The 15,686-nt window shown below is 37.1% G+C and overlaps 1 protein-coding gene across 1 annotated transcript in view; it reads left to right on the top strand.

Annotated features, from left to right (window-relative positions):
* The first annotated feature begins 1,439 nt into the window (after window positions 1-1,439).
* Window positions 1,440-15,686, top strand: part of LOC131073925 (RNA-dependent RNA polymerase 6) — a 76,657-nt gene continuing 62,410 nt past the window's right edge. The window contains exon 1 of the mRNA XM_058010443.2: window positions 1,440-4,912. Coding sequence (XP_057866426.2) covers window positions 2,222-4,912 — 2,691 coding nt within the window. The 5' untranslated portion in view covers window positions 1,440-2,221. The remainder of the gene's footprint in view (window positions 4,913-15,686) is intronic.

Genomic DNA, 15,686 nt, shown 5'->3' with positions numbered 1-15,686 from the left:
CATTGTAGTGTTACGCCTCTCGGAGTAATAAATAGTTATAATAGAAAGGAAGAAACCAAAAGAAATAATATTATTCCTATTTTGAAATTTGTAAATGTAGAAAAATATTTTTAACATAATCTAAATGATTATTATTATCATTATAGTTTATTGCAAAACAAAATAATATGCATCATTTTTTCCCTAGTTATATATGATGAATTGTTGACAATTTAAAGCCCTCCACAATTTGTCTTCAACTTCCACAAGCTAAATGTACACAAATAGACATTTTAAAGTCCGGTATTCAACTTCCACAAACTAAATGTACACAAATAGAAATCATTTTTTATTAAAAATAATAATAAAAAACCAATTTTTATTAAATATAATAGTAAGATGCCAATAGAATTTTTTTTCATTTAAACACTTTACAGTGTAAAAAATAAAATCTTAAACTAATACATAAATTGTTTTTAGATGCTTGATAACATCAAGGAAGAAACACCATTTATTCCAAAAGACTGTAGGGTCTGAAACAACAAATAATAAAAAATCAATTGCAAAAATTTGGCTTAGTTATAGATTGAAATCTAATAGGCAATCTTGTCCTTATCCCGATTAAATATAGAATGTTAACTATTGAAGATTTAATTAAAAGAATGTCTATGTTTATATAGAATGATAAAAAATAAATATAAAACAATTTGAGAGAATTTTGCATTTGAAGAATATATTTATATTACAATTTAAAAAATTAAATCATGATTATGTTTTAATATCAATTTAGAAACTTATTTTTACATGATATGAATATAAAAAATGATATGAATATAAAACTTAATTTGAAATGATGCAACTTTAATATGAATATAAAAAATATTTATGTTTGTTTTGTGTTCAAATTTTTTTTCTCGTTTTATCATATTTTTTGGAAAAATATATATTAATTTACAATATTCAATATTAATTTAAAAATTTATTATTGAAAATGATGCATATTGTAATCCTCTTACAAACATTGATAAAAGAAATTAATAGATTAAGTTTATATAAAAAATAAAAAATAACATTTATCAAAATTATTATATGCCTCATCTCATACCCTGTGATGACTAATGTTCTAATATTGAACAACTTAGATCACTCTAAAATTGATATAGAACTCTTAAAAAAATTCCATTCATGTATAAACTCTAATAATAATCTGAATATTTCACATTTATCTCCTCCCTTCAAATTAGATTCTAAAATACAGTCAAAATGGAGAAAAAACATGCCACGGACCGTCAATTTGTAGGTATTAATGCATTCCAATTGGTAGATATAAAAGGATCTTCGGAACAATTTGAAAACCATAGTGCGCATCAATTTTTCTCTTTTCATGTCGTCTGAACTACGTTGCTTCACTTCGAAGTTTCCCCTTATATATATATTAAAACGGATAAGTTTAAATTCGATTGGAAAGCTATTGCTTTTGATTATACTCTGCAATACTTTTAATGTCCTTTTCGATCATTAATAATATAAACTCCTCCAGTTGCCATCCATTCTTGGGCATTGGGATTCGACTTATTTACAAGCATTTTCGTGGGAACAGCCTTCCTGCTGTTAAGATAACTGACATTTGTACTTTCCTATGAAATTCAGTATTCCCAAATTAATAGGACTTGAAATTGCTTATGGGTTTCCTTCAGGACCTACATATGTAATTTCCTATGAAATTCAGTACTCTCAAATTAATAGGACCCGAAATTGCGAATGGGTTTCCTTCCTTGGAAGTATAATTTAGAGAAACAGAATCGACATTTGTTCTTTACTGTGAGCTGTAAAATCATTCCCTACCGGACAGTGAGATTTCCATAAAGATTATGACATCATCTGTACTGTAATGTGGAATTGAGTGAGAAGATTACATCTCAGTTGCGGTGCAATATGCATTTGGATCCTTGTACTATGGGATGGAATATGCCATACTTACACATTTATGTCTGTAATATGGTGTGTATATTCACTTGCAAAATTTGTGGCAGAAGAATCATAATTAGCAGAGTAATAGATGACAGTCAAAATTAGGGGCAGTGATTTGTTGATTGGTATTTTGGTATTTATGCAGGGGGTGTTGGGTGTAGGGTGTATATACATTTGCAGTTGAGTGTTGAGTATATATACATTTGTGCCTGTGGGTATTACTATTGTGTGTATATCCATTTGCGCAGGTGGGTGTTGTGGAGTTGCAGTGATGGAACCAACTCAGATAAGCCTGGGAGGATTCGGAGTCGGAGTAACTGCCAAGCAACTCACAGAATACTTGGAAGAAAATGTGGGAATGGTGTGGAGATGCAGACTGAAGACATCATGGACTCCTCCCTTTGCATACCCAAAGTTCACAATCAGTAGCAACTACTTGTTTGAGAACAGAGACGTGGTGCCTCCACATGCCTTTGTTCACTTTGCAGTTCCAGATGCTGTCAAGGAGGCCGTCAAGCTCGCCAGCCATGGAAAACTGGTGTTCAACAACCAAGCTCTCAAAATCAAGGTTGGTAGCGAAACCTCATTTAGAGTAGTTAAAAGAAGAACAATGCCACCGCATAGATTTTCCCCTGTTACGATTGAAATTGGCTCATTATACAACCTTGATAAGTTTTTGGTTGCTTGGAAGGGACCTACTTCTGGGGTAGACTTTCATGTGGATCCATTTGATAAAAGATGTAGAATTATATTTACTCGAGATCAGTTGTTTGGTTTCCAGAATTTGAATGAAGATACTCTCATAAAATGTGACTTCAAGATTGAGTTTTTGATCAGAGACATTAGAAATGTAAGGTTTCTCAATGAGATGGGAAAATTGGTAATGCTTATCCAGCTTTGGGTGCCTCCTTGCATATACTATAGGACTGCAGATGACGATGTTCATGTAGCAGTTCCTTTTGCTCTATTAGATGATGATGATCCATGGATAAGAACCTTGGATTTTACTCCCAATAATGCGATAGGCAGGTGCTTGGTCTATAAGATTACGCACTCTCCTCGTTTGGGTCACACCATGGAGAAAGCCAAAGAATACTTCAAACAAAACCGATTGCTGGATGAAACTATTTCTAAGGTCTCTAGTCTGAAGAGTTGGAATGAACCTGTTGTTCCTAGACCAAGGTTCTTTTTGGTCCTGCAACAACACCCAGAAATCCCCTTTGATACTATGTTCCTGCTAACCGCTCTTGTACACAAAGGAATTGTGAATTACCACAGGTTAACCCCCGAACTTTACAATTTGTTGAAGAGCAAAGTGACACCTACCAAATTGTCCACTATAGCACTAAGGCAGATGCTTTCATATACCTATCCAATTTTTGATGCTTTTGAAAGACTTGAGACCTTGCCTAGGTGGATCAGAAAGAACCCAAAGCTTTTGAAAAACCCAAAGATTGTTGAGGAAACAATTGAAGTTAGGAGATTGATCATAACTCCTACAAAAGCCTACTGCCTGCCTCCGGAAGTAGAGCTGTCAAACCGGGTCATAAGGCAATTCAAGGATTATGCGGATAGATTTCTGCGAGTTACTTTCATGGATGATAGCATGGAAAATATGTCTTCAACAGCATTGATCGTGCCCATAGCACCTATTGTTAAAGAGGTATCCTCTAGTTCTCCTGCTCATAGGACTGCTATTTTTAGGCAAGTGAGACAAATACTGCTTGATGGGTTTGAGCTCTGCGGTCGTAGATATTTATTTCTAGCTTTTTCTGCCAACCAGTTGAGAGGTCGTTCTGCATGGTTCTTTGCTGGCAATAGATATATTGATGTGCATCAAATTAAGAGGTGGATGGGGACCTTTCCTGAATATTATGTTGCCAAGCATGCTGCTAGAATGGGTCAATGCTTCTCTGCAACATATTGCACAATACAGGTTCCAAGAAATCAGCTTGAGAAAGACTTTCTTGAAATTGAAAGGGGTGGTTATAAGTTCTCTGATGGTATAGGAAAGATTACTCCAGATCTTGCCATGGAAGTTGCTCAGAAATTGCAATTGACCATCAACCCTCCCTCAGCCTATCAGATCCGATATGGTGGCTATAAAGGTGTGGTTGCAACTTGGGAGGCAGAACCGGGAAGCAAACATAAGCTGTCATTGAGGCCCAGCATGGAAAAGTTTAAATCTCCACATGACATGCTAGAAGTCATCACTTGGACACGTTTTCAGCCCTGCTTTCTGAACAGACAGATAATTACATTGTTATCTACTCTGAGAGTTCCTGATAGCGTTTTCAGTGAATTACAAGATTCAATGGTGCATAAACTCAGTCAAATGATTGAAAATGATGAAGTGGCATTTCATATATTAGCCACATCATGTACAGGGGATTTACAATACACTGCTGCTATGATGCTAAGTGCTGGTTTTAAACCTCAAACAGAACCACATCTAAAAGATATGCTCTCTTCTATAAGATCTGTCCAGTTAGAAGAGCTCCTTAGAAAATGTAGGATTTTTGTCCCTGATGGAAGATGGTTGATGGGTTGCCTAGATGAAATAGGTACACTTGAATATGGGCAGTGTTTTATAAAAATTTCAAGCCCTCCCTTGGAGGGCTGCGTTCTGAAAAATGGCTCAAGCTTTTTAGAAAATAAAACGAGTCCAAGAGTAATAAAAGGAAAAGTGATTGTGGCCAAGAATCCTTGCTTACATCCTGGTGATATACGAATCTTAGAAGCAGTTGATGCTCCTTGTTTGCATCACTTGGTTGATTGCTTAATCTTCCCACAGAAGGGTCATAGACCTCATCCTGATGAAGCTTCTGGTAGTGATCTTGATGGGGATATCTACTTTGTTTCTTGGGACACCAGGCTCATACCAGAAAGTGGTGAGAGTTGGGAGCCAATGTGCTATTCTGCAGGTGAAGCAAAAAGGTCAAAAGCACCCGTGACGAGAGTGGTATGGCTATTCTTATCATCCTTATCCACCTTCTTGCCCCCTGTTTTTTTCTTGATATCTATTGCTGCTTTAATATGAAATATAAATTTTCAAGAATTGCATGCATTATGGCTTGTGTTAGTGGATTGCATTTTATTTCAACTGCTCTGATGAACCCATTTCATTGCTGAGTAGAATTATGATGCTTTATTATTACATTGAAATGAAAATGAACTATCAAAATCAGCTTTTCAAAGTTTGTGCTTGCATAACCATTAAACCATGCTGCTTTAACTGACAAAATCAATGGCAGTAACTATATCTGCTCTGCTGTGTAGAAAAGCAAAATCAATTACCTTATCTGGAATTGATATGGTGACTATAATCAAGACTGGGTAGTGGGTAACTGCAGTAGAATACAAAAAGAAAGATTTCATGATAAGCTCAACGCTCTGGTGCGATATCAGGAGAATATTGACATACTGAATGCAATCTCTGGAGTAAATCTACCCTTTTCCAATTTCATATTCTTTCTTGTAAAGGCAAAATAAATGCTATCCAAAACCCATGTAATTGTCTCACTGAAGCAACTAAACAAATTGACACAGGGCTGTAAAGCCTGGTTTGAAACAATACCTCCACATAATAATATACCACCAAAAGAAACAGTTGGAGGAGCTCCCTGACTTCGGTCTACACAGGAGAGCCTCAGCTCTTCACAAGTCTGCACTGTAGATATTGCGGAGCTCCTCTTTACTTCTTTGTTTATATGCAAAACTCAAGCCACAAGGGAACAAAATAAAATTAGATAATGAAATAAAGATTCAAGGGCTTTTTTCCTTTGCTTGTGTTGCGTTGCTGTTCTAAAGTTATACTGCGTTCTAGGTAGAGGAAAACTGCTATTCTGTCACATTTATTATGGGTTTTTCTTTTAGTTTGTCTTTTCTATAGCTTCAAACTTTACCAGCCCAGCAATTTTTTCTGTTATTGATGGTTTGGCAGTTCTAGATGATGGCTCCTCCAAAGAAGTGATCCAAAAATTTGTTCACAAGGTGTTTCACAGGTATAAATTCTGATCCTACTCCAGATGTGGTGTTATCCATCTCAGAGTTCATAGTGCTTGTGAATGGCTTCAACATTTTACTTTAATAGACTATTTTATTGGAAGAACTCCCCTTGAAAGTATTCTTAGAGAGTGGGTCAACAAGAACTAGGTTTAGCATGAAGTCTGTCTTGATGCTGTCCAAAATTTCATCAAAGTTTTTTTTCTTTTTGTTGAAGCTAGCCATGCAGAGGTCATCCTTAAGCATGGCCCTTGGTATGTCTGTGTTCATTTTGTTTTTTCCAACCTTGGACTTAAGACTTTTTAGTCTCTAACAAAAAGTCTCTTCATGTGTTGATCTGGATAGAACTCCTAGGATTGTCTTTACCTTGCTGGATTTTTTAGACCATAATTGCTGGTGTGCTTGGCAAGGTTATTTGTGTTTTGACAAGATTTGCTTGGCTCATACACAAAAGCATGTTTGTGTTGATGTTTATTTCTCCAAAGATTTGATAGACATTGTGGATATTCAAATCAGTGATTTGCATTATATCCAATGTGTCATTTCTCAATTTGCCAAACATTTGTCAATCATCTAATCATAAGGTTAAGGATTGTCCTTTGGTCTCATCTTGCAATAAGCCTTCCACTTGGTTTATTGAAGCTCTGGCTTCTAAAAATGGAGGGTGGACTAAATAGAAAACTATAAAAATAATTGAAACCCCAATAATGGTTGAGCTCAAGCCAAACCTTCAACTATCATTGAAAACCTAGTTCTTAAGCCACAAACTATTGTCTTCGGACCCTCAAGAAAAGGGGAAAGAGGTGTCCTACATCTAATGAAGAGCCTTCTACTTAGCCGAAATTTTCCATAATGCCATAATTGGATTTGTGTTATCTTCTCAGTTGCAGGCTATTGCTCATTCTCCTTCTCTCCCATTGTCTTATGCTAGCCTTGTAGTTTGTCAGAGCATTTGGAAGGAGAATTTATTGCCAAAAAAAGTTGCAAATTCCCAATATAGGTAGTTTTTTTAGATGAGTTTTAGTAAAATAGCTACTTCACTCTTCATGAGCTAGACAAGTATGGCATGCCTCTTGAATCTCACCAATGAATTTTGTCTCCTAGAATGTTTGACGTCTTACAAACCTCTTCAAAAAGTATGCTGTGAGAGATGCTTGTAGAAAAAATGTAGCTTTAGATATCCTTTGCTTCCAAGAGGTTATATTTTTTATTTTTTTTGCTCTCTACTACTTGTATTATTTTACCAAACAACTCATTCTTCTATAGCAATCATGACACGAGTTGTGGAGGGTTCATCACTGCCCCTCCACTTTTCTCTATCTGAAGCAGCACTTGCATATGGTCGACCATGGATGTTACCTCACCAACTAGGTGATTTGGACACTCTTTGATATTGAAAATAATAATTTTGACATTATTGTTTATGTTTCCAATAATATTGTTGAGAGATTTCTTTCATGGCACTAGATCATCGATTCAATGCCTTCCATTACTTGGATATTGTGTGGATACTTTTATATGGTTGAGATGGCTTATAATAAAGATGACTCTTTTCTTGTGCATTGGATAGCTAGTGAAAGGGAAGCTTGGTTTCATCCACAATAAATTGGGCCTTTTGGATTCCAATATGAGACATTGCCACAATTATTTTGTACAAATGGCTTGATCATGTCATGATTTCTACTCAATCGTTTTTCTCCTTTGCTAGTTGTTTCATTCTTTCGATGGAGCCTTAGAGTATACTATTTCAAATCATTATTCTATTCAATTCTACATTGAACAATACTTTGCTTTTCCCAAGGATCGAAACACAATTTCTCTTAACATCTCTTTACTAACTCATCAATGCACATTGGTGCACATCCATTGGGTGTGGAACCTTAAGGTTGGGTCTTTTCAATGACATGTTAGGTTAATTGGGGAATGGGGCCATCAAACACACCTCTCACTTTCTTCACATATATGGTTTCTAGTTGGCTAGATTTTTTATGAGGCTAATACCTCGGATCCTTACCAAGCCACCATGGTGCTCGAATCCAACCCCTTCAGTCTTTCCTTGCATTCGTTGGTGGTCGAGCTTTGCCATCAGAAGAAAATTGCTGATAATCATTCAAATAGAGGTGCCAAGATTAAAGCTTGATTGTATTGGCTGAATGTGGAAGATAGAGCTTTGAAAGAGTTCTTTCAAGCTCTTCATACTTGATAGATCTCTCAAGGCATTAAACATATTAAAAATAGCCATTAGTTTCTCAAAGAGGTTTGTTATTGTAATGGTGAAAAATTAGGGTTTCCACCATTAGATGTATGAAAACCACTAATTTTGTGGCTTAAAGACCATTACATTCAAAAGAGGGTCACAATCAATAGGTCCAGTCACAAACCAACAAGAATTAGGATTGAAAATTCTAATTGGATTGATTGGATCTCTTTTGTGAGTTGAATTGCTGAAATTAGGGTAAAAGTGCTGAAAATGAAGGTAAAAATACGGAAACAGTAAGCTATAGTCATCGGATGGAACTATGAACTTGGATCTAAGCAACATAAGAAGATTCAAACTTGTTCCCAAAAAGAGCTCCTAAAATGTTGGGACCGTTTTGCAGATGCCCTGGTTCTCTGAACTTTTCACACTCCAATGAGGGATTGATTTGTCATTGTAAATAATGCTTATTCTGAAGATCGCAACTCCGTACATGTTTCATACACCAAAAAAAGAGGTTGGGAATAGGGGTTTGCCTAAGTCAAACTCTAGTTTAGGAATTAACCTTGAATGAAACGTTGCAAATACTGAAATAAATAAATGAAAGACATACCTCAGATCTATAATGACTGATAATGATGCTTTGCTTCTTGAATGTAACCACATATGTTGTATGAAATGGCATGAACATGACAAAACCCTAATCACACACATGCATGCATTTGAATATTGTAATGTTGCTCCACAATGGATAAATGAAGGATATGCAACCTTGAAAAGCTTGATGATGAATACTTCAATGCTTGAATGAGAAATTGCTTGAATGCGGATTGATTAGAGGCCTTATGATTCTCCTATGATCCTCCTCTATGTTTATGTATATTCAAATCAGAGGTATGGACCTCCTTATATACTTGCTTGCTGAAAAACACCTTAATATCCCGACATAGGCTGACATGGAGATCACAATCATGATAGCTCATTGTGACTGCTGAGGGGCCAAATTAAGGTCCTATTTGAGAGGACCATGGTGCTACGCCCTAGTCCTACCCCATTTTAGGGCCAGAATCAAGGGACCATGTGATGTGCAAAGTGGAAATAAGGCTAGATTTGAATGGTATGAGTAGAATTATGTCCTACTCTAGCTTCGGGACATGGACGCTAAGAGGAGGGCCAAAATGTGGACCAAATTGTAAGGGAGTACAATTTAGGATCGTACATTTAGCCCCCACTTCAGCGGGAGTATAAGCCTATACAAATACTCATTGTAAAGTAGACGAACGAGAGATGAAGAAGAGGAGCAATGAGGAGCATGATCACAAGGAGTGTAAGACATCACTAATTTCGAGGGATCAAGCCCCCAATTTTAGGATCTTAACTCACTCAAACATATGAAAGGGCACACAAAACAAGACAAAAACAAAAAGACAAACAAAGACAAAAAGACACAAAACACAAAAGCTAAAGACCAAAAACAAGACCTCAAGTCAACTAGCCGAAGAGACCTTGATATCAAAATGTCTCAACAACTAATATCATTCTTGAAAAATACCATTATAAGCAACCACATAAAAGAGCAAAGCATGCATCATCCATGAACCATCAATAGCAAAGCTATGAGTTGATGAGAAGAAGGAAAGAGAGAGCACGAATACATGCTAGATGTGTTTTTCTAGGTAATCCATGAGAATAATGATGAGAAAGGACATGGATACTTGCCCCTAGATATGTTTCTAGATAATCCATGTTGGGGAGGAGAGTAGGAATAGTCTAGCCATGTTCCTCTAGTTCCACTCATCCTTGTGCGTGTGTGCATGTGATGTCTGGTTTCAAGTATATAGTACCCCATATAAGACTTTGTTTTCTTTGGTTTCGAGCGTGCATCAACCTGTTTAAGACATATAATGCAAATGCAAATGACAAGGGGTGAATGCCTGGGAACATCTCGTTTAAGAGTTTGTTTTCTTTGGTTTCAAGAATGTGGAACCCCGTTCAAGATAGATACATGCCTGGTTTTGAGGATATCCTGTATAAGAGTTTGTTTTGTTTGGTTTCCAGAACGAACACCTTGTTTAAGACATGCGAAAATGATATGCAAAAATATGGTACAAAGAGGGCAATATGGGTGCCCCCCCCTTAAGATGTCAACAAAGCCCTATGTTGATGTTTTAAGGAAGTTAGGAACAAGGATACCCTGCCTTCAACATCAAGGAGATATCCTTTAGGCAACAATGTCATAAATCCAAGCTAAAGAGGGGAAACTCTTATAAGTTGTAGTATCCTAAAATTGCACCCCTATACCTTAGCGTTTGCGCCCCTAGGCTTGACCGGGACTTGTTTCTACTCATATCAGTCAAGTAAGACTTCTTTTTTACTTTTACATCAATTTGGCATCTTATCCTAGCCCTAAATTGGGGTAGGACCAGAGTACCACACCCTAGTCCTAATTAGGACTAGGCCGCCACGCTCTGGTCCTCTCTAATTGGGCCCTCTTTAAAACCCTCTTCCCTATTTCAAAATTGAGTGGGAATTCTAGCTTCATGTCAGCTCATGTTAGGAAATCAACAATTTTTCCGATGGGCAAGTATAAAAGGAGGCTTTCCCCTCTCATTTTGATATACATCAACAAGAATAGACACACGATATCAAGCATTCAAGCAATTGAGGAAGTAATCAGTCTTCCTTCAAGCCTTAGAGAAACAACAAAGTCAAGATTCAAGCATTGAAGTGGAGATTTACATCCTATTTTATCAAAGACTTCATGAAACCCTAATTTCGTGTGGAGACAAACAAAACTTTACATAGAGGTATATCATTTGGTTTTCAGTCATTATTCAACATCTCCCTCAAAAGGAGAATCTTCAATTACAATAATTCAAGTATCTTTCATCTCTATTTCATGGTTAATTCTGAAATCGGGGTTTGACTTAGGCAAGCCCCTATTCCTTGTTGAGACATGGACCAGCTAGGACTCGAACCTAGGACCTTTCATATGCTGTTGGAGTGCTCTACCACTGAGCTACTGGCCCCTCTTGGACCAGTCCATCGTCGGTCTGAGTGTGGCTTATTTCCAACACCAACACCTCCCCTTAAGCCACACCTCTCATGTGCTTGGGGCTCCTAGCTTGGACCTATCTATAATACCATTTTGAGACATGGACCAGCTAGGACTCGAACCTAGGACCTTCCATACGCTCCTGGAGTGCTCTACCACTGAGCTACTGGCCTCTCTTGGACCAGTCCATCGTCGATCCAAGTGTGGAAATAGGTATGGAGCTGCAATCTTCAGAATAGGCATTATTTGTAGAGACGAACCAACCCCCTTTGGTGTGTGAAAAGTTAGGAGGACCAAAGCGACGGGCATTCTGGTCCTGACATTTTTGGGGCTTTTCCAGGGATTAGATCTGAATTTTCTCATAGTCCTTAGATCTAGGTGTGTGTCTCAATCCCACATCTGTAGCTCACTGTTTCTGCATTTTTACCTTCATTTTCAACACTTTATCCTAACTTCAGCAATTCAAATCACAAAAGAGGGTGAACAAATCAACTCCCTTGAAATCCAATCAGCATTTAGTCCCTATCTTTTTGGTTTGTGACTAAATCTATTGGGTTTCACCCCTCTTTTGAATGTAATGGTAAAAGAAGTGATTTTCATACATCTAATGGTGGAACCCCTTATTTTTCAACCCATTACATAAGCAAGGATAAGATAGTTAAAAAATAGATATCTCGAAATGAGTATAAAGAGGATCCTTGGAGGAGAAGAGACCTTTGTTCAAATGACATCTACCTCATGTTGATGTGTTTTTTAGGCACATGCGAATACAGAATAAACTACCTTAAGTATCTTATCCTCTCTTGAACAAAATCTCTCAGATGCTGAAGATTAGCTTAAGGATCATTTGAGAAGACTCCAAGGTTCATGAATGTAGGGTCACTACGTGTGGATAAGCTCTGTTGGTTGTTACCATTGTTGTTTCATCAAGGGGCATGTGTGGTTACAAAAGATTTCATGAAGTAATTTGCGAATGATATGCAATGAAGTTTCTTCCTAATACTACTGAATGACTATACAAAAATGGAAAAAGATAGGGGTTTAGAGATGTTCTAAGCTCTCCTAAAAATGAATGGATGAAGAATGACACAAGTGAAACTCAACTAGTCATAGCATCGCCATATATGAACAACTCCACTAGAACTAGTGCAATCTTCTAAGGATGTTTAGAGATTTTCAAATCATTACTAATCATAGACACCATTAGTTGAATGCATATCGATGATTGACCAATAATCGAACTTAAACAACTTTAAAGGTTTCAGTTGACCACACAAGGCTATCTTACAATCAACAAGAAGCTGGTGGTATGGATAACGAGCTTCACAATATATCAAGTGCAACATTCCATCATTTTAATCTAATGCTTAAACTAACATCAAAGATTGACTTGAGAAGATAAAGAACCATGCAATAGACTTCAAGGATTGAGTAAAAACACCATAACTTTAGTGTTTTATTGATCCAATAGCCAAACAACAACAATTCTTCAAGTCTTTCTCTTGTCACTATTCTATCAATTTAGCCTATTTCTCTCCTATTGCTCTTAATCTTATTCTATTCTATTAACCTTTACAAATGAAATGAGTAGAGTTTATATAGAACTCCCAAATACAATGAAGGGCCAAGATCGAATGAAGATCAAGGGCCAAGATCTTGCCACCTAAACCCTAATTAGGGTTTGATACAAATGAAATCATATCTAGATAAACATCACCAAGAAATCAACCAATGATAAAATAGCATGTGCTGACACGGAAATCGAGGAAGCATCCTTCAATAGGAAAATAAAATGCCAAATAGGATCGTAACAAACTGTCTTCTAGAATCTGGTTCCCTTTCTCATGTTCCTTCTTGGCATATTTGACGAATCTGGTCACCATATCATCTATCTCTGTCATCGGGATCTTAGGTAGAGACTTCAACTGCTCCTCCATGTGCATGACCTCATCAAAAGCTTTGACAATGACATCCTCCCATTCAGGCTCGAGTTCTTGAGTTTTGCTTGCTAAGACTATGAACTCAAGCATATTATTCAATTGCTCCTTGGTGATCATTCCATCAGTCCCATGGAAGATAGCTCTTATTCTTTCCTCCAATTCCTTAGCTTCTATAATTCTATAATCGTTCCTGTTGATGTGTTTTTTATGCACATGCGAACACAAAATAAAATACCAAAAAGTATCTTATCCTCTCTTGAACAAAATCTCTCAAATGCTGAAGATTAGCTTAAGGATAACTCAAGAAGACTTGAAGGTTCATGAATGTAGGGTCACTACATGTGGATAAGCATAGTTGGTTGATGTGATTACTGGTATCACAAGGGGACTTACGTTTGAATGCCTGAATGCTTGATTTGCTGGAACTTAGATCATCTGATGTTGCAATCTAGTGATGCTTTTGTCCTTAGACTAGCTTGAGTTTGAAAAAAAAATAGCAAAAGATGAAGGGTTGAGAGAGTCTATTCTAAGACCTAGAATGTAAGAAGATAGTCGAATGATTAGCTGGAATCCTACTGGGCGAGGTCTCACCATCAACTCGAACAATTTGACACAAGCTCAGTGCAATCTTCTAAGGGCATTTCAAAGATGTTTGAATCAATACCATCAAACATTGATCACCATTCAAGTTAATGCATAAGCAATGAATGTAGAATGATTCGAAGTTAAGCTCATATCATTCTAGTTGACCACACAAGGCACACTTACAATCAACAAGATGCTAGTGTTATGGACTAAATGGATTCCACATAAATACATGCAACATATTCTTCCATTCAATCTAATTTATTTATCATCTAACATGAGGATCCAACATGAAACCATGCACATTGTAAAGAAACAACACACTTAACCATAACTTCAATGAAAATAGAGTTCATTTACAACTTAGGCAACAATTTCTGCCTTCTCCTATTCTACTCTAACTTCTATTCTATTCTCTTTAGACTATCTTTTCACTATTGCTATTCTACTTGCTATTAACCTTTACAAATGAAGAGCTTGAGCTTTATATAGAGAGCTCATTTACAATTAATGACCAAGATCAAATCTCTATCAACGACTAAGATTTTTCAATAAAAACCCTAATTAGGGTTTGTTACAACAAAATCTCTTTAGCCAATGAGAAAATTACATTCAGAGAGTGTGGACCAATAGATATTAGGGATAGGTACCGTTGTGAGGTATTCACGCATCGCCCCATTGCAAATGGGGACCCCCACTTTTTGCTTTCTAGGATTAGTCCTTTTTGCTCAGTCCTAGGTTGTCTTGGAGTCCTTGCTATTAATATTTGCATTGAAGGGATAAAATTTCTTGAGTAGCCAGAGAATTCATCAATTCATGTGGAAAGGGATTGAATGAGGAGTCTTCCCTAGGGTCACTTTTGAAGATTAATTGGACATGGACATTGAAGTGACTCAAGAATTGGAAGTTTGGATGAATAAAGTATAGGCAATGGGAGAGATTGAACGAAGTGTCTACATAGGGTCATGTCCCTTGCTGGAGCAAACTTGCCTTAGAAATGTCCTTGGCCTCAAGATTAGAGCGAATTCCTTCCTAGGGCCTTTTTGAAAGGTAAAAGTTAACATGTTTCGTGAAGATTTGGGATATGATCTAGTTGAGTGAAGGGAAGTGAAGGATTGAGTTTAAGGTTGTTTGAGATCATGTACCTCTCTAAGGACTTAGGGCAAAATTTTGTTTTAGGTCCTATACCTTGCCAAGGGTCAAGAGAGAATTTGGAGTCTCTTGTCCTTCCTAAGGTCCTAGAGAAAACTTGATTCATGTTCTTCCAGAGGTCTTAGAGAGAAACCTCTAAGTCTTGTCCTCATTAGGGTCCTAGAGCGAGGCTTTGTTTAAGTCCCATCCTTCCGAAGGTCACATAGAGAAATTCCTATATAGGTGTTCTGAGGAGGCCAAATTGATGATGCTTTCATATGGAGAGGTTGGAAAACTTAAGATGAGGTACAAGGAAGTGGTGACTGTCATGTCCTTGTAAAAGTCCTAAGGTGAACTGCCAAATCTTGTGATAGAGGTCCTGTCCTTGGAAAGGATGGTGAGAAAATTTCTCACCTTGACCTTGTCCTTGCTAAGGACGGTGAGCGAATTACTTTGATCTTGTCCTTACAAAGGACATAGAGCAAAATTCTCATAAAGGACATTGAGCAAGCTTCTTCACTTAACTATGTATCCTGCATCAGCTTGGAACGAATGAATCTTTTAGACCTTGTCTTTGGAGAGAGCATGAAGCAAGTTTTGATAGGGCCTGTCCTCCTTAAGGTCATAGAGTGAATTTTCAATTATAGGGCCTGTCCTTCCAAGGGACATAGAGCAAATTCCATATTTGAAGCTTGTCCTTAGAGAGGTCTTAGAGCAAAAATTGCTTTATAGGCCTGTTGTGACCATTTCACACATCGCCCCATCGCAAATGGGGACCCCCTCTTTTCGCTTGTTTTCGTTCGTTTTTGCTTTCGTTTTTAGG

This window comes from Cryptomeria japonica, chromosome 9, assembly GCF_030272615.1.
Source record: "Cryptomeria japonica chromosome 9, Sugi_1.0, whole genome shotgun sequence".
In the NCBI taxonomy this organism is placed as follows: domain Eukaryota; kingdom Viridiplantae; phylum Streptophyta; class Pinopsida; order Cupressales; family Cupressaceae; genus Cryptomeria; species Cryptomeria japonica.
The sequence above is the reverse complement of the archived record's forward strand: the minus strand, read 5'-3'. Positions and strand labels throughout refer to the sequence as shown.